Source organism: Typopeltis vanoorti, chromosome 19 (genome assembly GCF_054136105.1).
Source record: "Typopeltis vanoorti isolate ZY-2024b chromosome 19, IOZ_Tvanoo_1.0, whole genome shotgun sequence".
In the NCBI taxonomy this organism is placed as follows: Eukaryota; Metazoa; Arthropoda; class Arachnida; order Uropygi; family Thelyphonidae; genus Typopeltis; species Typopeltis vanoorti.
Genome location: NC_143567.1, coordinates 595,348 through 621,744, shown reverse-complemented (window position 1 = coordinate 621,744; position 26,397 = coordinate 595,348). Strand labels below are relative to the sequence as shown.

The 26,397-nt window shown below is 37.4% G+C and overlaps 1 protein-coding gene across 1 annotated transcript; it reads right to left on the bottom strand.

Moving 5' to 3' along the window:
• Nucleotides 1-6,686: 6,686 nt before the first annotated feature.
• Nucleotides 6,687-24,782, bottom strand: LOC150095809 (protein spaetzle 5-like). The gene is made up of 4 exons (XM_090409535.1): nucleotides 24,625-24,782; nucleotides 20,020-20,451; nucleotides 13,722-13,874; nucleotides 6,687-6,870 (listed from the first exon to the last, which is right to left on the bottom strand). The coding sequence occupies exons 1-4, from the start codon at nucleotides 24,780-24,782 to the stop codon at nucleotides 6,687-6,689; spliced, it is 927 nt and encodes a 308-aa protein (XP_090265661.1).
• Between the last annotated feature and the right edge of the window lie 1,615 nt (nucleotides 24,783-26,397).

The following is a 26,397-nucleotide window of genomic DNA, read 5'->3' as shown; positions in this document are numbered from 1 at the left end:
TCGTTGCAGTAGCGTCGAGGAGTGTACGAAAATGGGGATTGAAATGAAATGCAAAAGTGGAACGATCTCGTCCTGGAAGACTACGATTTCTCACAGTAACAAGTGTCATCAAACAGTGTCGCGAAAATACCCGAGTTTCCAGTTTAATTCGTTTCTATCTGAAATGATTTTATACAATGAAGTCATTGTATAAATCATTTCAGATACATAAAATTATTTTACGAATATAATTCTGTATTATGTTGCCATTTTCTTCCGACTAGGGGCCGTTGGCGTAATAGCAGAAGAAGATGCAATTCCATGCAGAAACTCATATATTTTAATGGCGATTAGAGATCGGATAAAAAAAAAGAAGCAAGGAAACCACGTGGATAACATAACCCAGTAGCTTGATGATTTCCTTCCTTGTTTCAGCATTATTTCACCCACGCCAATATGTAGATGTACAATATGTAGATGAATACATTGTCCGATGCGTAGCTTCAACAGCCTCATGTATGTAGTATCGTATTATGTTGCTATTTCCTTCTTTCCTTCCACTTTCGCATTTCATTTCAATCCCCATTTTCGTACACTGCTTCTCCACGCTACTGCAACGAAAAGTCGACAGCACTCCCCCGTCCTTATGCTCACCTCTACAAGATGACATCAGACAACTTGTCGATTCGAAGTCTAAAGAATGGGGGAAGTTGGTGCTACAGCAGAGGAAGCTGCAATTCTGCATGAGGTCGCCACTTGTAGCAATGTTTATATTGAGTAGGATACCCTAAAACAACAACAAGGGAAAAAATACCTTAAAAGTTTGACTATCGCATACCCGATAAAGCTACGCATTGGACAATGTAAAAGTACATTTACATATTGTCTTGAGCGAAATAATGTTGAGACAAGGAAGGAAATCATCAGCTACTGTGTTATGTTATCGACGAGGTTTGGTTGCTTTTTTTTAAGGAAAAAGGTTTTTCATTTCTACGATAATATCCGATCGTATTAGACCGGCTAGCTTGTCTTCAGATTAACAGCTCGTTAGCAACATATTTATAACACTAAGGTCTATTAATGTATTAATACTAATTATAAAATACGAATATCAAAATTACATTAGTTTATGTTTTTTTTTTATTATTAAATTTTCTCATTTTTCTGTTCCTCTCAGAAAACTGCTTCATATATGTTTGAATATATTTTACGACGACTGCACAAATTGGAGATCGCACTGCCACAAATTTGCCAAAATGAAGGAATTAACGGAAGCTTCTTTAGCAAGCTACATGCTGGAGGCACAGCGAAGGCAATTTTCCGTTGCACTAGTCGGCTGTAGCTTTGGAACGAGAAATCGACAGATGAGAACTCGGCTACTGGAAAGTAGCCCAATGAGTTTTACGGTCATTAGTCCTCGCAATTAGAGGACTCCATGAAATGCGACCCGAGATGAAGAAGACAGCGTGTCACCGGGAGACAGCTTTCTGCAAGAATGATTACAGTGTCACAAAAGTCACGAAACACGTGAGAGAAAGAGAGATGACACAACAGTATGAAAAGCTAAATCCAGCAGATATAATAGCGTTACTCCACCTTCGAAGAAGACAGACAGAGAGAGAGAGAGAGAGAGAGAGAGAGAGAGAGAGAGAGAGAGAGAGAGAGAGAGAGAGAGAGAGAGAGAGAGAAGAAATTTACCAAGAATCAGAACACGTGACATTAGATTTTTATGGGGGGAAAGAAGAAGAGGTAGTAAATACAAAATTAACTACTCATTCCAGGGAGTATCGGAAATAGTTTCAAGATGGCATTTTTTTTTTTTTTTTTTTGTACAACAAGAAAGCGATTTTTGATACTATTAAGGTTGTCAGCAAGTCCTGTGGCCTTAAGTAGTTCAGGGCTGTAAACAGGACGGAGTGGCATAAAGAAACAATATTGAGGGAACGCACGCTGCTATGTTTTACAACCTTTCAACATTATGTTAATATTACTTAAAATTACCCTTAATGTTCAAATGGCAATATTCAAACCAATTTAACTTATGGATCTGGGAGTTGGGTTAGAAATTTCATACATGAACGAAATGATATCATATGAAATATAGGATATGAATATATTATCATTCAGGAATCAGAGCTAACTTAAAGCATTATGCTCAATATTATGCCCATAAAAAGACCTAGAGCAGTGGTTCTTAACCTGGGTAATAGCACCCCTCCCTGGGGTGCTGTGAACGCTGAGAGGGGGCGGTAAGCATTAGGGGGCGCTGAGAAAGAGGAGGTAAGCGTTATAATACTACTAGTATAATAAAAGCAAAAAATTCCGTATTTAATCTAGCATCCCAATTTACGTTGTATGTTTGACAACACTGTTCAGAATATTGTATCTCTGGCAAAACTATTCAAATTTATTCGCTACTTATTTTTTAGAAATTCTGCATTGAAAGTTAAGTAACCAGGCTTCTTTTTCTTCTGAATTTTCTACGTAGAAAATAATTAATTTGTGCTATTTTTAGCAGAATCCACAACTTTTATAAGCTTTATCTGCTACTTTTCCTAACGTCTATCTGACAACCTTGGTTTGCAGTTTACATCTAGCCTGTCGTATCGTGTGGTGCACTTCGTCGATATTGTGTAGTGCTATAGCCCATTTAAAATGAGTAAAGAAAGCAAAAAAAAAAAAAAAGATGTGGAGCACTTTCGAGAATTAAAGACTGAATTTAAATATCGTCCTGGACTTAAACGGTTGGTTGCAAACCAAAGTAACCAACAAGAGAAGGGACTTGTTGTGTCTTATAAATTTTCAAAATTAATTGCCAAATGTTGAAATCCACATACTGTGCGAAACTCTCATCTTACTGGCTCATCTTACGTAAAAATAATATAACATCGTCAATTACTCTACAAGAATTGACGAAATGAGAGAGGACATTGACAAAACTTTGCAATGAATTAAAAACCATAAAATTTTCTTTGCGCCTCAATGAGGCAACTTCACGTGAGAACGAAGCTTCGTCAATGGCCTGCATGCGTTATATAAATACTAATGAAGAAATTGTCGAAGAGTGTCTATTTGTTTAACAACTGAAAATTGATATGAAAGTTCTACAGTTTTTAAGGTTGTTAAAGACTTTTTAATGCTAAAACCATTCCTCTCACAAATATTATTGCGTATGCAATAATATTTGTGAGAGGAATGCAAGTGATGCATTCAATCAAGCGTATGCAAGTGATGGAGCACCAGCTATGATTGGTCGTCACCGAGGATTTACAGCACATTTAAAAGAAGCAGTTCCAAATATCTTTAGAATTTGCTGCATTCTGTGAGGAATGCAGCACTTAGCTGCAAAACGTCTTAGCGGTAGACTACATAAGGCTTTGGATAATATTATTAAAGCAGTGAATAAAATAAAGGCCAAGTCATTGAATACCCGTATTTTTTGGAAATTGTGCCATGAAAATTAAGAATTTGAGCGTCTTTTGCTTCGCACTGAAGTTAGATGCCTCTCAAGTTGTCTGCGACGCTTTAATGAACTCCACGATACTGTTTGAAATGTATTAATTCATGTGATGAGAACATGTGTAATGTTCTAAAAAAAAGGAAAAGCTTGGCATCGCATATCTTTTCCGTTATTTTCACCAAATTAAACGAGGTTAACATAACATAGCAGAGAAGCACTGAACTTTGCAGCGCTTCTACGAAACACTGACCATTGTCTCTTTCACCATGTCATAGGGCTGCTGCTGTGACGTTCATGTTCACAAACCACTCCGGGTTTATGAACGTGAACGTCACCATACTTGAGTGGCCTCCATAGGACCCTAGTCTCCACCGAATTGATTGTCGAATCTAGAGAAATTTCTCTAGATTCGACAATCTTTCTTTCGAGCTCATCATAGCACACGTGGTTGTTAGAAGTTTGAGTCCAGTTCACAATGTGTTGGCGGCCTTCGTCTGAGTTAACTAAAAAGAGAACGTGGCTAGAGAGAGCGCTGGCTCTAGTCCTGTTATAGGAGATATCTCTACGATGTTCTTCCAAACGTAGAAGGATAGATTTAGCAGTCTGGCCATAGTATGACTTTCCAAAATCAAATAAAATCTTGTACATTCCAGTTTGCTTGGAACTCAAGCTCGCATCTTGTTTTCAAACACGCTACTGTCTTTTTGTACTTGTTCTGTTATTACAACTTTAAGTTTCTGTAATTCTTTATATATTTCTTTGATTATGATACATGAAGATGTTGATCTATTCAACGAAACTTGTTAACTAGTAGTATCTTTTAAAATAAACCATGTCAACTTTTTATCTCTCAGTAACAGTCATTAAAGTTTTTTGAATATATATATAAATATATATATATATATAAATATATATATATATATAAATATATATATATATATAAATATATATATATATATATATATATATATATATATATAAATATATATATATATATATATATATATATATATATATATATATATATATATATATATATATTAAACACATGTGAGAGTCCGTTTTTTGAAAGTTCTTTCAAAACTGCCTCCGCAGCTTTTACACATGCTTTGTTGCTTTCGAAATGGCGGCCTCTTAGTGGTTTCTTGAGCTGAGGAAACAGCCAGAAATCGCACGGTGCGAGATCAGGACTGTATGGAGGGTGTGGTAGGATATCTGTGTTGTTCTTCTGCAAAACGTCCACTACACAACCAGCAATATGTGGCCTTGCATTATCGTTGGCCAATAAGAAGCCATTCTTCAGCAATGACCGCTTCCTTTTGACGTGCTTGATGATAATCGCTGCTGTGTTGATCATTGTCTCTGTGATGGACGTTCAAGGTCTTCCCTCACGTTCAAGATCTTCCACATATTGCCTTCCTTCCTTAAAAGTTTTATGCCAGCGTAAAACACTTGTCCTCGACATTGCTTCATCGTGGAAAGCTTCGTGTATCATGTTAAAAGTGCCCGATGCCGATTTTTGCAAACGCACACAAAATTTAATCGCATAACGCTGTTCCAAGGACGCTTCCATTTCGAAGACTGGTCGCACCTCGTAGGCGCGCCGATGAGCACTTGCGTTTAGTCACGTGACGCTCGGGCACATCAGCCCGTATACGCCATCTATCAACCTCTTTTGTTAATACAGACAGCAATATTTCTTTATTCCACAGAAATTAATATTGTGATCAGTGGTTTCGCCACAGTAAAATTAGTCTTATTACTTATTGAACAGCCCACGTATATATATATATATATAATAGATAGATGGCTAGATAGAGATAGATATAGGACTTGAAAAAGTTCTTGAAAAGCTGCATTAATGTGAATGAGAAAAGCTGTTTCAGAGAACAAAGGTAGAGGAAATGAGGGAAAAGAAGAGAAATTGGTGCTATACATTTGGAGTCCAACCATACATGGATGCTCACCAGTTGCTGCTCGTGTTCTTAGAGCAGCATAGAGGAAATGGATAGAGGAACGTACGAGGAAAGGAAAGACGGTGATAAGTTACATGGAGCTGTTTACATCAAGTTTCCGTTTTCCCTTCAGACACTACTGAAATGTTTCAAACCGCCATTTTTTTCTGTACACAAATATCGCATTGAAAGTAAGTCAGGCAATATTTTGTGGAGCATGAAGAGCATGATGACTCTTTTCTCTGACTGTGAATTAATCATTCAGTTAAACTGTTAAAAATTATATTAAAGATTTATCTTTAGGCTTTTGCGGAAAGATGTTCGCCAACATACCAGAAAAGAGCACGTGAATGTTTGACGAAGAACAAGGCAGACCTGGATCGCTATGATTCGTAATTTTTCCTCCATCATAAAGCTTCAGCTCAGATGACCGATATATGAAGATGTTTCGGCTCGTGCTGAACGCTATCGTCAAGGAAGACTTTCAGTGGCAACACTAAGTTTCCAGCTGCAGTAAATATTTCTGCAGTGGGCGTATAAATTTGCAGTCGAAGAACAAACCGCAAGCAATATCTTGTTCGCCCTCTTTCGTACAGTCCGGGAGCATTTAGGTACCTGTGTAGGGTTTTGTATGTTTTATCGAGTCCGCTACTTATTAAGGGGATTATGGTCGTACAGTACCATTAAAAGCAGAAGCTAGCGAACACTGTTTTTAAAATAATAGACACTATTTAATCACTCATCGAGTGATTAATTATCTTTATTATTATAATTATCAGGAAGCTAGAAGAATTAAAACAGGAACAATTAAAAGTAAACATTAGAATAAAAATCACTGGAATAAATAAATCTTTTAAAATGATTTTCGAAAAATTTTCTTATCAATTGCACTTAGTTCAATACCATGACGTAGTTGAGGTCTGCCCTTTCTTTGCTTTCCATTCTGCACGAAATGCTACGAGGTGGCGCTATTACAATGACGAGATGAGTTGTGCAACACAATAACATACTTTCGCCTACAGTTAAACGTTAATTGATCTTACGTACTGACCTCGGATACAGTTTTTACCAAACATACATATCCTGTCTAGATGGTACATCTTGGCATCACCATCTAGGCAGGTCATCTGCATAGGTCAGCTGCATTCTCTATGAAGAGGTTGTTATGCTTTGTCTACACATAACTGAATATACATATCCAGACACTTACAGATTGCGCTCACACAAACTGAAACATACAAGATGATTGTTCTGTATAGCTCACTGAAATGATGAACGATTTGCGAGATTCATTACTTGTTGGAGGTTCGAGTGATTTCACAAACACAGCAAGAAGGTACAAAGAAGTTATCTTCTCCGGTCCCTTGACCGTCCGAATTTAAGGATACCAGTTTCTTTTTTATATACTTCTGACGACAGCTGCTAACGAAACCGAATGGCAGGGACAGTCGCGATGAACATGGTCGCCCTTCTGATCTGAAATACAAAACATCAAATGAGAACTCGAAATCTCCCAGAATATGAAAATTTAATATTTTAAAGCGCGCGCGCGCGCGCGCGCACACACACACACACACACACACACACACACACACACACACACACACACACACACACACACACACACACACACACACACACACACACACACACACACACACACAATCTGCCTGAGTGTATAAAGCTTGGCTAGATAGGCAAAATTCGATTCCTCTATTCGACTACTCTATTTTTAATTTATTTTTCATTCTATAAAATTTCTTCATTAAGACAGTAAACAGAACTAACTGATGAGGAAAAAACATCTTCTACAAAAAATCCAAAATAATCTTTCTGATAGACTAAACTACAAGCACCTGTTCAAAGAGCTGCAACATGGGCCAAAGTAAATAACACGAAACACCTTCAAACGAAATTCTAATAGGAAAAAGGCGTTCATACAAGTTCGTTCTTCTTTCTGCTGCCCTTCTAAATAGCCTTAGAATCGTTGTTAAGAAGAGTACCGGGGTGCGGCGAAATCAAAGGAATCCTGATTCTCACTGGTTGGACACAAAATAGTAGAATATGAGTACTACGACAGATCAGTTTATTTCATAGCATAATTGATTAGTCTATGGCGAAAAGCTTGACAAAGAATCAGTATGAGAAACAAGCAAAATCTCAAAATATTCACCGTTTCCTACACAGTGCAAACCGTTGGACATTAACTATGCCTGTAAACCCCCCTTTTCCCCCAGAAGCTCTTAATACAGTGATGGCTAATATTACTGGAACAATAACAACAATAATAAAGAAGTCTGAGACGCTAATGTTTACATTATTTTAAGGTTACAAACGTCACAAGACTGACAGCTGTATGGTTACAGTAAGAATGATATTTTATGCTTATTTTGTTTATCATAAATAGCGGAAGAAATATTTATTGATATAAGTGAAAAAAAATTTTTTTTGTCATTGATATGAACTTTTTTAAACTGACCTTACGGAGAGGCCTTTTTGCATCTCTTTGTTTTAAAAACTTATGGAAGAACACCAGACCGGAATACACTTTTAGCCTGAAACATAATTAATGCAAAAGTCAACGACATGAAATGCAATGGCCGATCGGATGACACATATTGTGAATATTGCTTCACTTTCGAAATCATATCTTTCGGAGATTTATTTTTATTAATACTCGAGCGAGACAAAGTAGTTAAGAAAATTTATCATCCGCATCGTCCAGTAAACAGCTAACGAAGTTCTGTATTTACAGTTCATTGCTTTCGCTCGAGATTTTCCAGTTAATATAAGATTATTGATTCAAGAAATTAAACGCCGCTCAGCACTGCAAACATATCTTGACGTGGCAAAGTTTATCGCATTCTTAAATGCATGAAAGCATAGAGACTCGCTATTTTCTTTTTAATGTTGTGTCTCTCAAGAATGTACACAGGATATAAGGGCAAGTTTAGTATGCACATGACTCCAGCCCGAATCACCGGAGAAAACACAAGGCTCTTGTGGGTTTCACCAGAAAGGTGGTAGTTTTGGAAGCTAAAGATCGCCCAAGGAAAGGTCACTTCGAGAGAACGACAGAAATAAGAACTTTGTATCACAACTATATGGTATTTAAGCAAGAATTCCAGGTCTTAATTTCTGAGATGTGGAACTTGCAGATTTTTTAGTTTAAACCAAATAGTTTAACTTAAATCATGTATTTGAGTTTTCCCAACAGAAAAGAGTTTTACGTGCAGTAAACGGTTCGACCAAGATCAGTAATAAAAGGTGAACATTAGAACGATTTCGGTTCTTTTAAATTTTGCAATATCAAGGCATTCGCAAGTTCTCTCCATCGCTTTTGAAGCAACGCAGTTTGCTTGTACAGCTTCAAAAGCAAACGTTTTTCGTCCGCTTGCTATAAAATAATTACGCGTTTTTCCTGCGTTTTAATTATCAGAAAATAAATTTAAAGAACGAACCATAACGATGAGAAGCCCGTGCATCCTGACTACTGACAGCTCAGCCAATCCCGTTTGAGCTGCGAAGAATACTCATTGTTCCCCCCGCTGTCATTTTGAAATCAGTATTTCACTTAATTCGACACCTTCTCGTCAAATAGCAAAGCCTTAGTGGAGAAAAGACATAAGGCGTGCAAGAATCCTTGGACCGGCATCTTTTTTTAAACCAAACCGTTGCTTCGTGTACGGGTTGATGCCAAAAGTATAGGTGGGATTAGATTTCGGCATTATACCTGTCATTCTGTGATTAATATTTCTGACAAAAATCAAGACAGATAATGAACCTATTACCGATTCCAGTGGACCACACGAATTATAAAAATCCTATCAGATATTCTTTACTAATTTTGTACTCTACCTCTTATTCCCACAATCAATACCTTTCTCTAATTAGAAATCGAGGTGATACAATTATATTGAATACTCTCTCTCTCAGGTTCAAATATGTGATGTCCAAATTACTTCCTGCTTTCAATTTCTTCATAACAAAATCATAGCGAATAACGAAGTATGCCAAACAACATGTATTGATAAATTCATGTTGCAAATCATTTCCACATTTTTTAACGACATCTCATTGTCTCTGTAGGCTATTCGTCAATAACGTACTACTTTACTAAAATTTTACAGTGCGGCCTTGAGATCTCCTCATCTATATCCTCATTAACCTTTTGCCCTTACTTTGTGGATTGGGGTAGTATTTACTTTTATCCAGTGAACTAGAACGTTACATTTTCAGAATACTTTATTAAGTTACATAGGTAAAGTGGATCCAACATTATTATAAGTTGACTAGAGAGCTAACGAGAATACAATCCTCGGCATCCCCGAATTGCCCGAGCTTGCACTACTTAAAACACATGGGCGTCTATATATTCTATCTACTCTTATTAGTGCATTGGATAAAGGTTTCACTGGCCTGATAGCTTACTTTTCCTCTTCAGTGGAGCGACTATCAAGACGCTTAACTATGGGTTCAGAATAATTCATCAGACACAAGGGGCTTTTATTATTTGTTTAAATTAAAATATCAAAGTTCGTTGCTTCAATGAAATACATTTTTCGCATAAGTCTTTTGTAACCTTGAATTATGGAGATAAACGCTGAATTATCCATCGATTTTTGTTGATATCGTTCATTATAGTTTCCCCCTCACTGGCTCTTGCTCATCCCACGTCTCCTGTTAAATACAGAAAGTCCCCATTTCTTGTTTTGACGCTTCATCTTCCTCCACTCACTTATCATCGGCCCAAAGTAACTTGATCAAGTTCCATATTCGATCACTGTCTTTGTTAGACGATTCTGAAATGGTTTCCGGCGTATCTACGGCTATTTCCCCCACCCCCCAAAAAAACACGAAAATAAAGAAGAAAACAGAATTTTTTCAAAGCGTGCTTTAATAAGTCTTATGCGTTAAGGAGTTTCAGCGCAAATTTCTTATGTTTCTAACAACTGATGTTGATGAATTATAATTTATCAACATTGAGTTATCAACAATGATGTTGATCATTTATAATTTATCAACATCCATCAATCAAGTCTCTGTTTATTGCCAAACAGATTAACTAAATTCTTTAGCCTAAACTAAATTTTTGGAAATCGATAGGTACCAGTCATTACCTTTACTTACCACCAATAGTCGAGTTCATGACTAACGGTATTTATTTTTTGATGGCATCCAGACAACTGCATCAATCGTATATTCCTAAAAAAAAATAGGGTGAGTGCTTAGGTCGATTTTACCTCGGGTTTCCCTCGAGAGAATAAAAAAAAACCGCTTCCTGTGCCAAAGCTTGACTAACTCGGGAAAGAAACGAATGAAAAAAAACATCCCCTAAAAATGTTGATCTACAATTGATCATATAATTGTCTGTCTTCTTCTGGAGGTTTACTAACGTGTATGGTTCCAATTATGGTTTCATCACTGGAACCATAGACATTTCCATAAGGCTATACCCTCTAAAATCTCTCTTTAGTTTATAATGGTCCAGGGACTCTTTCTTTTACTTGATTTGATTCAGGAGTTCTGTCGTATTCCACTGTCTCACGCCGGACGATAACATTCAGTTAATCTAATGCCGTTCACTAACGTTCATGTCTACAATGAGATTCAAATCATCCAAAGCCTGTTGGTTGAAAAATGGATAGACTGTTCACTTGATCGACCGTTAGGACTGCGAGTAGCGTAACAATCCCGAAATCCTCTATAGAATATGATGACACTTTTCAAGCCACGTGAAGCTTCCAGTGGGCGGGACGGTGGTCTCACACAGAACGATGAAAATCATCTCATCACAAATAACTTATTAGTTAGAAGAAAACTGATGATAGGAAGCTAATAATAATGTAAACAGTCATTTGGTACTATAACATTATCCTTAAATCCCATTGAGAAGGTACCTGTCTGGAAATAATGAATAAATAAATATACACTGGCATGCATACAGCTGATAAGAAGAGCTGTTTTTGGAAGATTTGTTTTGTTTTGTTCTGGAGATGCTTCAGCTATATAAGACAAAAATATGATTGATATCCAGGAACCTATTACGTATATGAAATTGGTTTATTAAGACCTTTCTCCAGTCGAGAAAACAGAAACCACCAGAAGTAATTAATCATGAAAGCCGAAGGAGAGACTGAAATAATAGCAAAACAGACAAACGAAAGAACTGGCATATTAACCGCCTGTTTGGCAGAGCGTTTCTGTGTTTCACCTAAAAGCGTGCCGTTTGAATCCTATGCATGTATGGTTGTAAATAGCTTTTGCTTGTGGACACTTTTCATGCCCGGCGCTGTGAGATAATTTATTCAACGGAGGCATCAAATGGCTTGAAAAGAGTTCCACGTTTGGTCTCTAAAGCGGGATTTCCAGTTTATCAAATCCTTTTACCCAATCACGGTTCCCATGTACAATATATTTACAGTCATTGGCTGGTTTTGGGGGGGGGGGGGGTCATAAAAATATCAGGATGACAGCGCGAACTCCTTCTCCATTCAGTACGTTAATATTAATGATAATTTGTGATTTAAATTCTTATTCTAAAAAAATAAGTGCAGTCATGATTTATCCCCAAGTTGATCAAAGAAGAAAAAGGAATATGGCGAAAATAAAAAAAAATCCCAAAAAAATCATTTGCTCTAGAAAAGAAAAAGAAGGACCATAAGAAAAAAGAAAGAAAAGTGACGTAAATGGCAGAAGCTTCAAAACACTCAGCATTGGATTTTCGACTATTTTCAACAGTATGTAAGAGTCTGCTGTCTTCATTTGTGCTTGAGTTGGTTGTAATTACAAGCACAATCATCTCATCATCTCCATACTGAGAGTATGGAGGCAGGCCAGTGGTCCGTTAACAGCGTCGTTTTTTTTTTTTTTTGGCTGATTTACCTGTTTGCAGGACAAAAATCGAGAGTTTCCAGCAGGAAAAACCCACAAAACTTCTCTTGTTATAAGACTTGTTAATTCACCTTCCCGTGAAAAGCCCCCCCCCCCTCTTTGTGGGGGGGGGGGCTTTTCACGGGAAGGTGAGTTAATCATTGCAATGGTATTAAAGAGGACGCACTTTATACGGATTTTACCTGTGATTGCTAAGTTCGTGCTTCGAATGGAATACAGTTTAACCAAGGCCAGGAGTGTCCTTTTATTCTTGCATCTAAGAATATAATACAAGCTAATCCTATTTCATTTTAATTGTCTAGTTTTCAGAATAGTTCTTGAATAAACAAAGATTTAGTCCATGTCAGTGTTGTTGACGCACATAACGTAGTTCTTTTATAGAATGAAGAATGAAGTGCGAATCCGAGTCTGCACTCTTCCTCCATCCACACATGAAAATAATTTTATTCATTGTAGTTGAAATGGCTCGTGTAAGAATATGGATGCCCTGAGCAATAACGTTTTTCACTTTATTGATCCAACTCATAGTTTTGCTAACAACATTTGAACAATACATCGCTATAAAAAAAAAAAATCCTGCAATATCCGTTGTTGATAGCATAACCTTCCTATCTGAGTGGATTGGAAATCGAGTGTTTTATAAAATAAAAGTTAATTCTGCTTTGCTTCTCGAAAAACAGTACTTCTTCAGTTCAAATCTCGAGTCAAGACGAATCCCTCTTCAGGAAATAAATTATTATTATTATTTTAATAATAATGATGATGATAAATTATGTTTCGCCTTTTCATTGCGGCCAAAAAATTTTCATTAGTTGGTGGGTTTAATTTATTTCTTAACAGCTATTAGCATAGAACAAATCTTAAATCTATGCAACCATCATTCTAAAATAAGAGTTTTCTAAAATTCTCGACACCCATGCAGAAGTGTTCCTTCTGTTTACTGGATTATAGGAGTAGTCTTGGAAAGTAAATGTAACTGTGGTTGATCTCGAGAGCGGGGGAACGACATTATCTGATCATTAGCTAACTCACGATCCAAAAGTATCATAGCTTTATAGCCGTTCAAGACTGGGATAGTCCAAAAAAGAAAAAAAAAAACTTTGCAGTAATAAACTCCATCAATTCAGTGACACGGTTAAAGACAATAAGGCAGTCCAATATCAAGGCGTAACTTTAGTCTCAAAGAATAATTTTCGCCCTATTTAAACCTTTTTTTCAACTGGTGTGGTTTGAACCATCTGTCCCTTCGCGTGTATTTCCTAAAACGCTATCCAAGATGGTTCACTCGTGTATACTACAGACTGAGCAACGGTTCGTTTTCAAGACTGCCGTAGAAATAAATAAATGACTAGCATGAAAATATAGAAACGACAAAACTATGAAATCATGATCAATAAACACAAATAACGAAGTGTTATTTCTCAGAAACTTACCGACACACGTCGACCCTAATGACCTGGTGAAAACGTTCGTCTCTCTCTGGCACGTTCACGATAAACTTCCACTGCGACTTATCACTGAGGCCAGCTTTTGGAAGGACAAATGTTGATCTGACTGCACAAGCAAGTTCTTCGTCCTCATTTCTCCTGCACATATTTATTTATCGGTTAGTAATATCCTGAAGTACGCCTACAAGGCCAATACAGTGATCTAGGGCATAAAAACATTTAAAAATACACCAAGTTACAGAAAAATTCCGTAAGAATAATAAGAGTACACGAGGAATGACACTGTTAACAAACATAAGTAGAATGATCTAGTGAGGCACGACAGAAAATCAAAAAAAAAAAAGTAAACGAAAGGTAATTTGAGTGTAAAAGTAATGCAAGCATATCAGCATACGTGCAAGATCTTATCTTAAATTAAAACTGTGCGGGAATAAGAAAATGCAAAAACCGGAAACTTAAAAAGGAATGAAATAAAGGAAATATTGTTTGCTATGATGAAGAATCAATTTCAAATTTGGAAGAATGAGAAATCAGCAAGTGGAAAAGAAGAAATTCCACAAGACCCACTTTGCAGTAAGCGCAGTCGTTTGTTGCCATATTTTCCATCGTGGAAAGGAGGAGCTTATCAGCAGATGAAACTATCGAAACAACTCAAGAACTTAAATTTCAAATCCCTCGTTACCGATCCTACAGCTCAGATGCATCCCACTATTTGAGAAATTGAAGCGGAGATTCCTTTTTTTAAATTGATTAAAAGTAATTTCCCGACGGCAAAGAAGCCGAAGTTAGCTGAAACTTGTGGACTGATTTATTAACAAGGGTTTGAAAAAGCGAATGATAATAAAAAATCATCTTTACGTTTAAAAAATATTCTCCCAATATTAATAGATGGAAGCAATTCATCATGATCCGAGGTAATGTTGTTCTTCACCTCGGATATCAACTGTCAATCTTAAATGATATCGTGTGTAGAATTTAGTAAACGCGCGCACGCCGTCGAGCATTGCTCATCGTCCGCTTTCGCATCTCCGAGTTTCACAGAATTATCAGTGCATATTCATATTACCGTTAAAATGATTGTACTTGAAATCGAAAAATATTTTCCATCCTTCTTTTCAAGTTTCTCTGTGATTGTTCACGAAATTTAATCTATAACCTATAGAAATCGATTTGATTTTTTTTTTTTTTGTCTAGAAAATAAAATTCGCAAGACGTATCTTCTCACTTTTGATTTCACTCTATTCACACATTTTAAATAGCCATTGAAAAATTTTAATTTTTTTCCAGCTATTGAAATCGGATGATATTCTGATCAGCAAGACTGTTATATCGTGTAACAGTAACATCATATTACTAAGGCGGATAATTTTGTTTAAATTAACGATATACAGTGAAATACGATGCCTAATATCTTAATTACACTATTAAACTTTTTTCTTATTTTTATGGTCATCATTTTGATTTGCGCAAGCCTACTGATCTACGGATATTCTACTCTACAAAACTTTTTTTGTTATTTTTTTTGTGTGTTTGTTGAAGTACTTATAGCACATCGGCACCGTGTGCAATCTACAGATCTACATGTTGGAGAGAGAAAGAAAGAGAGAGAGAGAGAGAGAGAGAAAGAGAGAGGGGGGGGAGCAGTATATTAATGGTCTTTTTAATTAGCTGGACGCTTTAGTTTTGGAGTAGATTAAAGTGATGTTCTAGAAGTTGATAGAATGAAAAATAATCGGACTATGAAGAGATGCTGACCAGCGATTTTGGGCTTCAAATAACAGAATATGCCATGTTTTCTGACTTGGTTGGCCGAGTGGACAGCGCCTCCACTGTTCGATCAGTAGGTCGAGGATAAGAATTCCATCTCCGACATCGATTATTTAAGCCTTTAAATGATGGATGAATTTTATTAATAGAACTACTAATAATGGCATGTATTATATGACATGAACATTGACATGAATACACTGGGCAAGGCTGCTGCATATACAGTAGTATATTTAGATTTTGCAAAAGCTTTCGATAGATTACCACGTGACAAAGTAGCAGTTAAATTCGAATAGATGGGATTGGATAGTAGATTAGTGCGTTGGATTGGAGACTGGCTGTCTAATGAGGATCAGCAGGTTGTGTATGGGGGAGTGATATCCCAGAAGAGAAAAGTCACCAGTGACATGACCCAGGGGTCTGTTTCGGTGCCATTGTTGCTTAACTGGTAAGTAAACAAACATTGGAAGGGCTTGAATGGTGATATGCAAACGATGCAAAGTTAGGGAGAGTTATGAGAAATAGAGCAGATGTTGTAGCTGAGGAATTAATAGACTGTTTGAATGGGCAACGTGTGGAGATGTCAGTTTAATGTTACAAAGCGTAAGGTTTTAAATTTTGGAAAGCAAAGATGGGATGCAGAGTATAGGATTGGTGGGGATATTTTGGAGGAGGTGGAGGATTTAGGGGGTTGTGGTGGATAGAGACTTGAAAACTTCTTGGACATTTTGCAAAAATTACGAGGACGACACGGCGGATTATGGGAATGATGCCGAGACCAACATGTAAGGATGTTTTGATTCCATTGTACAAGACTTTGATCAGGATGCATCTGAAAACCTGGCTACCAAATATGTATGCACAGATTTGGTCGCCAGGTTTTCACAAGGATGATGAGATGTTGGAGACGGCGCAGAGAAGATTGACTTAGTTTCTGGTCTCTGCAAGGTGGAATAATATGAGGATAGATTTAGAGAATGCGAGTTACAGAGCCTAGTGGATAGAAGGAAGAAGGGAAGACAAATGATCGAGACGTATAAGTTGGTAAGGGAGGGGGGGGGGTAATTACCAAATTATCATGGATGAGATTTTTCATCGAATATCTGGAGATGGGGAGAACGAGATGACATCTCCGGAAGCTATATACGGTGCTGTGAGCAAGCGGGTGAGGAAAAGATTTTATGCATGGAGAGTGGTGGGTGATTGGAATGCATTGCCTGAGAGTGTAGTGAGTGCAGGGAGAGTGAATGCATTTAAGTCGAATTACGATGATCTGTGCATGCGAGAGTGGGACCTCCCACGATGAGTCTCCTCCGTGGAGATCTGTTGATAATAATAATAATAATAATAATTTTTTTTTTATAGTTTATTATCTCTCAAATAATTACATGAATATACTAATATTTAGGCAACAATGCATCTTTTTCTTGCAAAATGGTTCAGTAAGAATTATAATTACTCTTAATATCATTATCATTTACAGATTTCTCATTGACACAAGAGTAAAAAGTGTGTATTATTACCATTAATAATCATAGTAATCGTGTATATTATTAATGACTCACAAGTTAAACAATATTACTTATGTTGCAGTTTACATAATAATAATTTTTTAAATTTAAATTGTAAATTAAATATATAATTTTAAACTTAAATATATAACTGAAGTATTACTATCACATTTTCTGTTCACAATTCATTACAGAATGTTAAGTGAATAATGTTAGATAAATAATACTACTGGGATGTAACTCAATTGCGCCCTCGAAGCTTTGTAATTAGCTCATCTGAGGGTGATAATGGTTATATATACATATATTTGTTATTGATTTGGTTGCTATGTTGGATATAGGCATATCTCTGGGAGGTCAAATGAATGATCTGAAAGGTCGGATCAAAGTGAAATTGCCGATATATCCTGTGTTATTGCATCTGTCTTGATGGTTCACGTTCTTTTTTTATTATGGGCTTCTTTTTGAACTATTTAGGAGGCTTTTTTCTTCACAGTGGCAGCCTTTCTATGTCTTCTGTGCTTTTAATTTGTATCGGCTTTGAAGTTTGTGACTTCCTTATGAATATCTTGGCATCTCTGGTCCACAAAAATTGGTAATTTTTTTCCATTTTTGCTTTTCTTGTTTGGTACAACAGATTCTGGTTGAATGGTGTTAAATATTCGGATAGGAAGATTGGTATATTGTCTTGCTGTGCGTTCAAGTCCTTGGCAACTGTTTTTTTCTGCTTGCTGGCTTTTATGAGATTGTCTCTTGTGGACTTGCTCTTAAGACGAATTATGACTGGTGCAGGTCGTGGGAAGCCTTGGTTTTTGCTCTTCCTAGGAATCCGATTTACGGTCTGAATGTCGTTAAGCTGTAGAGGGATATCAATTACATAGCCTAATTTTAAAACCACGTCTCTGAGGTTTTCTGTAGGTGCAGTTTCAGGAAGACCGTTTATGACAAGATCTTTTTTATGTTGTTGCTGATTTAAACGTTCGTATTGTAGTTTTAGAGAATGAAGTTCTTGACGGAGTTCGGATGTCTCTTTCATCAAATTGTGTTGCCTGTCTTTTAGTGCATTAATGTTCATTTTAATGTCTTTTACCGTTTGCAACACTTCTATAACTGCTAAATTATTATGTTTTACCAAATCTTCATATTCGCTAGATTTTTTTGTTATTTGTTCGTTCTGTTTCTTAAAGAGTTCTTGCAAAGATCTACTAAGCTGGCTTTTATAGTCACTAGACCGTTTTCTATTAGTATACTTAAAGAGTTTAAATTATAGGACTCACCTGCGTTTTTTTGTCTGTTCAGTTCGTCATCTGATTTTGCCTCCGGTATAATCGGCTGCATCGTAAGTGGCTGACTTACGTGCGTTTCTTTGTTCCTCATGCAGATTACACAGTTCCATTCCTCACGTGTTACATCGGGTTCATATTTATGTTGCCCGGTTGTTTCTGAAAAGCTGGCACATTTTAAGTGTAGAATCCTACTGCATTTCGTACAAGTTATATTATTTCCGTTGGACGATAACTCCTCCAGGCATTTGATACACTTCATGACTCACCTTTCTTCCCTTAGGCAGTGAGGCGTGATTATAAAGATGGCGGCGTCCTTTGTTCTTCGCTGGTTGTTGACCACAGTCCTCTCTGTTCCCTTTTCAACACTTCAAAATTTGGTTTCTTCTTAGCCGATCTCGTTGAATTTTATATCACTGTCTTCGGCGTGATAAGTAGGGTTAGTTGGGAGCACTTTCAACTTAAAACAGGAGTTGGAACCACTTTAAAACTATAAAAAACTGGAGCAGCGATATCACCGTGCGACCGTTCGTATGCCTACACAGCGCCCCCTATATTTAATAATAATAATAATAATAATAATAATAATAATAATAATAATAATAAGAAGAAGAAGAAGAAGAGCACCAAGAAGATATCTGTGTAGCTCTTTGGAAGTGGTGTTTACACTCCTCAGCACTAAATCGCCAGAAGAAAAGCGTCACGAGTTCGATTCTAGTAGCCGACTAGTGGAACTTTTTCTAAGCCTTTCCTCGACCGGTTCCCGAGTTAGTCGATCTCTGGCACGGGCAAGCGTTTTTTTTTCTCCCAGAAACTCAGGATTTTCGTCCCGTAAACTCAAGAATATCGACCGTAGAACCCACACTATTTTCAGACATGAAAAATATTCTGTTAGTGTTAGGTACAACGAGATGGCGGCACTTGTGAGCTGTCTCTTCACTGCGTGCCACTTAATTAGTGATAGCCTTGGGCCAGCTATCTCTGATTGGGTAGTTGTGGAGTTCGAACTGTCCACTCGGTCTCCAAAAGTTAGACAGGGCTAAAACGCTCTAAACGTCCAAACGCTCTCACCTACTCCCTAACAGGCGTTAGCTGAGTTTTTTAAAATAATAACAATAATAATAATAATAATAACAACACTGCTTAATATTTTAATGATAAATATTTTTTGAGAATATCACCCTGCTTACTGGAGGCCTTAAAGAGATTAAGAAATGATGGCTTTCTAGAGCACGGTTACCTGGATTATTCAACCTTTGTTCTGCTCACGGCAGAACGTTAGTACAAGAGCTGTACAATCTTTTGTGGATGGATTTGATATTAAAAGCTAGCGTGCGTTAGACAGGGGAAATTGGGTGAACAATGGATATCAACTGAGTAGAATAGTATCCATGATACTATTCACCATAATGATCAAAAACACAGATGAACATCCATAGGATAAAGATTGGAGTGAGTCCATGAGGAATCATCAAGCAACCGAAGTGAACGGAATCAAAATTTTCAGATTTGGTGTATCATACATTTCAGATTTGGTGCTTGTTACATTGTTACAAGTGTTACATAGAATTTTGAAATTAACAAAACAAGAATGCTAATGTGACGTGTTTAAAGCCGAGTAACATTAATATATAGAATCATAGTGAGCAGAAAATTACCGAGTACAATTACCATCAGTACACCAGACTCGAGCATTGAAAATGAAATGCGTTGAACACTTACCTTCCTCTTTCATGATTGCCAGGATCATAACGAGAGAACCTGTCTTGTTGAGTCTGGTAATTAATTTTGCCAATATCTCTTTGCCTGTAAGATCCTCTTAGATTTCTCCACATGTTTTGATCAGTGGATTTAGTCACCACAGGTCCATATGATGCAGTCACTCGATGCCAGCTTTGGTGATTTGATGACCAGGTGGCCCAGTTGTTGGCATCAGAACCTTTATACCAGTCTGGTCGGTAGGATGGAGAGGAGTATTCTATATTTGACGAAGGTATGTCGTGTGGGCCATATCCATTGTGAGGATGTCGCGGAGGACTGTTAGGAAGTTTTGCCATATTTGGTTCTACATCTCCCTGACGCTCATCAACAAAGAGAGAAGATAGATTGAAACCATGAGCTTTGGAACTCCTCAGAACGTAATGAATATGTTCACTGAAAAAAAAAAAGAAACACCTAGTACAGTATTCAAAATCTCAAGTTGAACAACAGTAAATTTCGGGAAGCATTTGGAACACAATGTTAGTTACACCTACTTCTTTGAAACAAATTAACAAACAAGACGTATGCAAATATGAACTTTTATTTCTCTCTCTCTCTGTACAATGCTTCAGGAGTAATCTGCACACTTAGGACTGATTCGTCGTGTGATTTTAAGCAAAAGAAAGTTTATATCAACACGGATTCGATTCCATGATCAGGCCATAAGGTCATAAGGTCTATAAGATTCTATGGAAACAAATTCCATTCTTGCAGAGCAGACTTAAGTTCCATTTGCAGTGGCATAACAACCCTACAAAGTTATTGAAAGAGTTCAAAGATCTGTTCTCGGTACCGCTGCGCAGTTACGGTATACTTATCAAAAACATGAAGCAAGGAGCGCGGCCATTGATCATTATTTTTCCACATAAGAGAACACTGACTCCATCGTAAGTGGTATTTTCTCGGATGTTGGAGGGAACCATATTTCTCGTTCTTTTCGGATCAGACAACGTCCAGAATCTGAATGTAAGCCTAAAACGATCAATTAGCTAACAGAAGGAAGTCTTTGTTTAATAGGATACAAACCACTGGCTTTCTTGTGTAGAGGACATGACTGAACCTTCTTAGCAGAGTGATTGGAAATACTTTCCCCTGCGGCTGCAGCAACCTCAAGAGAGAGTTGGTGACAGGACAGCGTAGAGTTCCCTTTTGATGTCAGTGCCAGATCTGGTCTGTTCTGGTTGACAATCATGGCTATCTCATCTTGTAATGGTTCCTTCTCCTGAACGTACATCCATAGGATACCGAGAAAACACTTCATGACATATTAAGCCAATGTGCTACTTTCGCCTGCGACTGGCAGTAAGAAACGCGACGTTCGGCAACGGCCTGCCATCTGAATGAAGCGCTTAAACGCTGATGACTTGTCATCTTGAATAAACTTAGAATGTGTTTAATCCACTGAGCCAACCAAAAAAGGGAAAGAAGTGGCGTGGTCGTAACTCGTATTTTTACAAGCTTGAGTAATTGCATTGTGTAATAATCTGTTGAGTGGTGGATCAATTTCTTTTGAATATTAGGATTTTACATGCCAGAATATTACTATGTGAAATATTCGCCTTCGAAGATACTGTTAGAAATAAAATATTCATGAAAAACATTTTGTACTGTGAAATTTGCCGAGCAGTGTAGTTAAGCAGCTTGGAGCTTGTTTCATGTTGCATGTTACTTGCTTGATCGTGTTGAAATGTGTGTATGTTTTACCGTTTTTAGCATTGGAAAATGATATTACACATTTCAATTTTTAAAAAAAAAATTTTTGTGCTTTCCTGAAAACAGCTTCCAGATTTTCAACAAGTTAAATTTTCAGTGAACCATGCCTGTCAAAAGTGAAAATAAGCCGGGTAAATTTTCGAATGTGGAGAAAAATAAAATCCATTCATTTCGTTTTTTTTTGTAATGTGGTTAATCCACCATCACGACTTCATCCATCCATCATCACGATTAATCCACGACTTCAGGATAGTTATAGAATACATATGGCGATTCTCGATCCTCACTGTCCACAATCGCCAAAGGATCGCTTCGCTGTAAAAGATGTGCACTCATCGAAAGAAGTCAACGGGCAACACCATGGGCAAGATGCATCATGACATGTCACGAGTGACGTGTTTGTAGCCGGTATAAATTAAAAAAAAAAGTGATGATCCCAAGTCAGTGCAAATGTGTCCGAATGAAATGGATGTGTCCGAGAAGGGAACTGACGGAGTTCGAAAGAGACGTTGTGGTATGATGTGTGCTGCAGGCCCATGTGTTCGACAAATTGTTGACAAATTAGACCCATCCCGGTCAACAATCAGTGATACCATACTGAGATGGAACTACAGGGATTCAACTGCAAGTGCCAGTCACAGTGGACGACTTACCACACTAACCTAACGTGACCGCAGGATGCTGCGAAGAATAATATCGGACACGTTAAATGCAGAGTTCCACACATCCACCAGAACATGAACTTGTACAAAACATTCAAAACCCTGGCGCTCGCAAAATGGGTTTCCATGGTTGGGCATCAATATACATGCCCCACATTACCCGAACTAACATACAGTGTCGTCTTTAGGTGCAAAGTGTGTGTGTGTGTGTGTGTGTGTGTGTGTGTGTGTAACGGTGGGTCGTGGAAGCGTGTGGTATGGAGCGATGAATCACGCTACACCCTCAACCGGGCAGACATATATGTTCGACAAATGGATGCAGAAGGAGGTGGAGGATATCTGGTGAACGTGTCTTAGCAGAATGCGTGACCCCAACTATGAAACTTGAAGGTGGTGATGTGATGTTGTGGTTCTGCTTATTTCTGGTCTGGCTTAGGACCTTTGTTTGTGGAGCCACGAACATTGAATTCTGAGAGGTATCTGAGCATTCTGGACAATGCAATGCTTTTTTCTTTGCGGCGTTTCTACGAAACTGACCATTGTCTCCATGTTCACCATGTTCGAGTTCAATGATATTTTCTCGATACGTTTCCAGTGGTCTGAACTCTTAATATTTGAACCAAATCAGTTATATCTACTGACTCTAGAATATTGTTTCTAGCTGAAAGTAAGATGTCTTTGTGGCGCCTCAAAATTAAATAAAGAATAATATATATAATATAATAGCTGAAGAAGCAAGACGTTTATTATTTTTAATACTATTTTTAACACTTAGTGATATCTCTATTGTTGCAATTATGGTATTGTTCGATAGCAGAAAGCGTTTACCCTGACGAGTAGCCTCTTCGAATTGCAGCCAAATTCCACTTCGTTTATTATTTTAATTATTTTTTTAACAAATGAGACTTTACGTTTGAGATGTTACTTATTTCTTAAATTTGGTTGTAAGCGGTCGAACCATAGCCTGTGTTTGCAACAAACTCTTCATTTCAGTCCGATTACCTCACAGCATTTCAAATAACGAAAGAAACATTTAAATTCCATTTGATCGAAATAAATTGAACGATGCGACTTCGTGGAGTAAGTGCGCGAAGGAGAAGACGAACAAAGAAACTTTTTTTCGTTACTCTTTGCCATTTTCAAACCAATCTACTTCTCTTCCTCTATTAAGTGAATGTGAGTGATGAAAGTGAATTAAGAGATGAAGGTTGGCAAGAGGTGCCTTATTTGAGAAGCGTTCTTCCTTCTATAAATCAATATTCCGTATATTCCGGTGGAAATATATGCCTCGGCCAACATCGTAGAAGGCTTGCAGTAGATGTAACAAAGTACGTTCGAGGAGAATTAAACCGTGCACTCAATTCTGAACAGAATAAACACTCGTTTATCATCAGTAACTTGAACGGCTTGATATTCAATCACAGAAAATGATGAAATATTCGTACACATAACAGGGCTGCTTGTACCAATTGGCAATATTCACAAACAATTCACACCGAACAGAAAGGAACTTATAAGTATCAAGCATCGAAATACTGATCTCAACTAAATGAGGTATTTAGAACGGTGGCTGTTATTTGATCAAAACGAGGAATGGACCAAAACATCTGCTCCAGTTAATGAACATTAACGGAGATTGGTATGCATAATCAGAGCAGTTGGTAGTTACTGATTGTGAATCATAGCCGATTGTTACTGATTTATTCCGTTCTCTGCTTTTTATTGAACAACACAAATGAATGTGTTGCTTGGTAGCAATTAAACAAATGCAACAGACGAACAAGTCTCACCAGCTTAGCAGCAGTCTATGGTCTACGAATTACGAATGTAAACCAACAGTCAGTGTATTCTGTGTCTGTCGATTGCTAGTGTTCTTGTTTTCTGTTTTGTGGAAGAAAACTCAAGTATTTTACCTTCCCTCTCCATAAGAGACCACCAGCGGCCATTGAAATGTTCTCACGAAATTTTCTTGCACAGGTCTGGACAAGGGTCTTTCCGAATGAACAACATAAAGGGCATTTTCGAGCGAATGATGACTGACTCTCTCTCTCTGTCTCCAAACTATGAGTCTCAAAGAGAGCTAATAACAAGCTGATAATACGACTAACAATCAACGTTGATTACTTGCTGAAATAAAAATGTCCCAAAGTAAAATGGAAATTTCATTCTTTTCGCCGTAACAAACACTCACCTCGGATAGTAATCAACATTCCTACAAATTGTCCTCCCAGTTTCGGGACAGTACTGAGGTCCAGGAAGAAATCTCTTTGGTGGCAGTTGTGTGTAAGAATAGTCAGAATAGTAATAGGTGGTCGGGTATACCCTCCACGGAGCAGACAGGACAGCCATGCAACAGAGGGAAACCAGGAATGCTGGGACCCAAAGCGGTGTGCAGCAAACCTACCGAAAAGAGTTACAGAAAAACGTTTAGTTGGTTAAGGGAATATTTTGTTCACGCTTATTGAACACTCAAAGTTATTAAAAAACACATACTGATATTTATGCATGTATTCATCTTATTAATACCTAATTAATATTTAATGCTAATTCACATATTTATGTGAATATTTACACACACATGTGCATTAAATATTCACATATTTAATGCACATATTGCATATTTAATGTTTATTCACATTATCTGTATTCATATTTATATATGAATTACTGTTAAAAAGAAATGCTAACATGCATGCTGTTTATCCCACACGAGAAAGGCAGAAGAGCCTACAGCAAATGAATGTCGTATGAGGGCAGGGTTAGGAATAAGGTAATCTATTGATATTCTTCTTGAACCGCTGAAGAACGTGGTTTTTTGGAAATACTTCATGAAGGAGAGTGTTCCACAGAGAAGGAATGAAAGATGACTGACAGTAGCAGAATCGGTGAGCATGCAGTTCGACTGTAAAAGAGTGTTGAGCAAGCCGCAGCATGAGTTCCTGCAGATCTAGCAGAAACAGTAGGCATAACACGGATGCTAGTTCTGATGAACAATGGCAATAGAAATAAGAGACACAATGCAGAAACTGATCTTTTATGGGAAAGCGGCTGAAGAACGGCCGTAAGTATCATTTATCAACCGGATTGTCTTTTTCTGAATAGCATCAAGAATTTTTAAGGGAAGTTTTAGGTGCGCCACCCTATAAATGAGAAGAATATTTCAATGTTAGTCGAATTTGGGATTTATAAGCGACTGTTCGGCAGAAAAATACCTTCTTGACCGGAAAAGGATGCTAAGTGTTTTGGAATCTGTTGATGCTATAGAAATGATATGACTGTGACAAGAAAGGTTTGGAGTAAGAGTCAGTCCAGGAAGAGAGATTTGGTTTTGACTGTTGAGCTGAGCTGTATCGAAAGTACGCGGAGAAGATCTGAGGTCTTTTTTCGGGATAACAATGTTCACCATTGCTTTTACTCCAATCAAGAATACTGTGGAGATCATTGTTCAGGGTATTTATTACAGATGATCTTGAAGTTTGAGATGTTTAGGCACTGCAAGGCCTGTCATAAGACTAGGATGATGGAGTGTGCTATCATCAGAAAAACTATGAATAGGGTTCGTAGTCAGTAAGAGCAGGTCGTTTATATAAATTTAGAAGAGGTTAGGTGAAAGGACAGAGTCCTGTGTATCCTCAGAGACCATCATCCACCATTACATGTAGGGATCTATCTGAGAGAAAACTGGCCATCCATATACACAAAGATGAAGGCAGTCCAAATGATAGTAATTTGTTGAAAAGCGCTCGATGCCTACACGTGCTTGATGGCGATTCCAAGATATGGAATCTGTGTAAGTAGTATCTTAGTTTTCCATGTCCCATTAGTAGCGTGGTTAAACTATAGAAAAAATATAGGACTAGCATTAATACAAGAACCCTACAACATCAACAACAAAATATGCGGCTTTCCAAGTAATTATAAAATATTTTCAAAGGGATTGAAAGAAAGAGAGCTGCAGTACTAG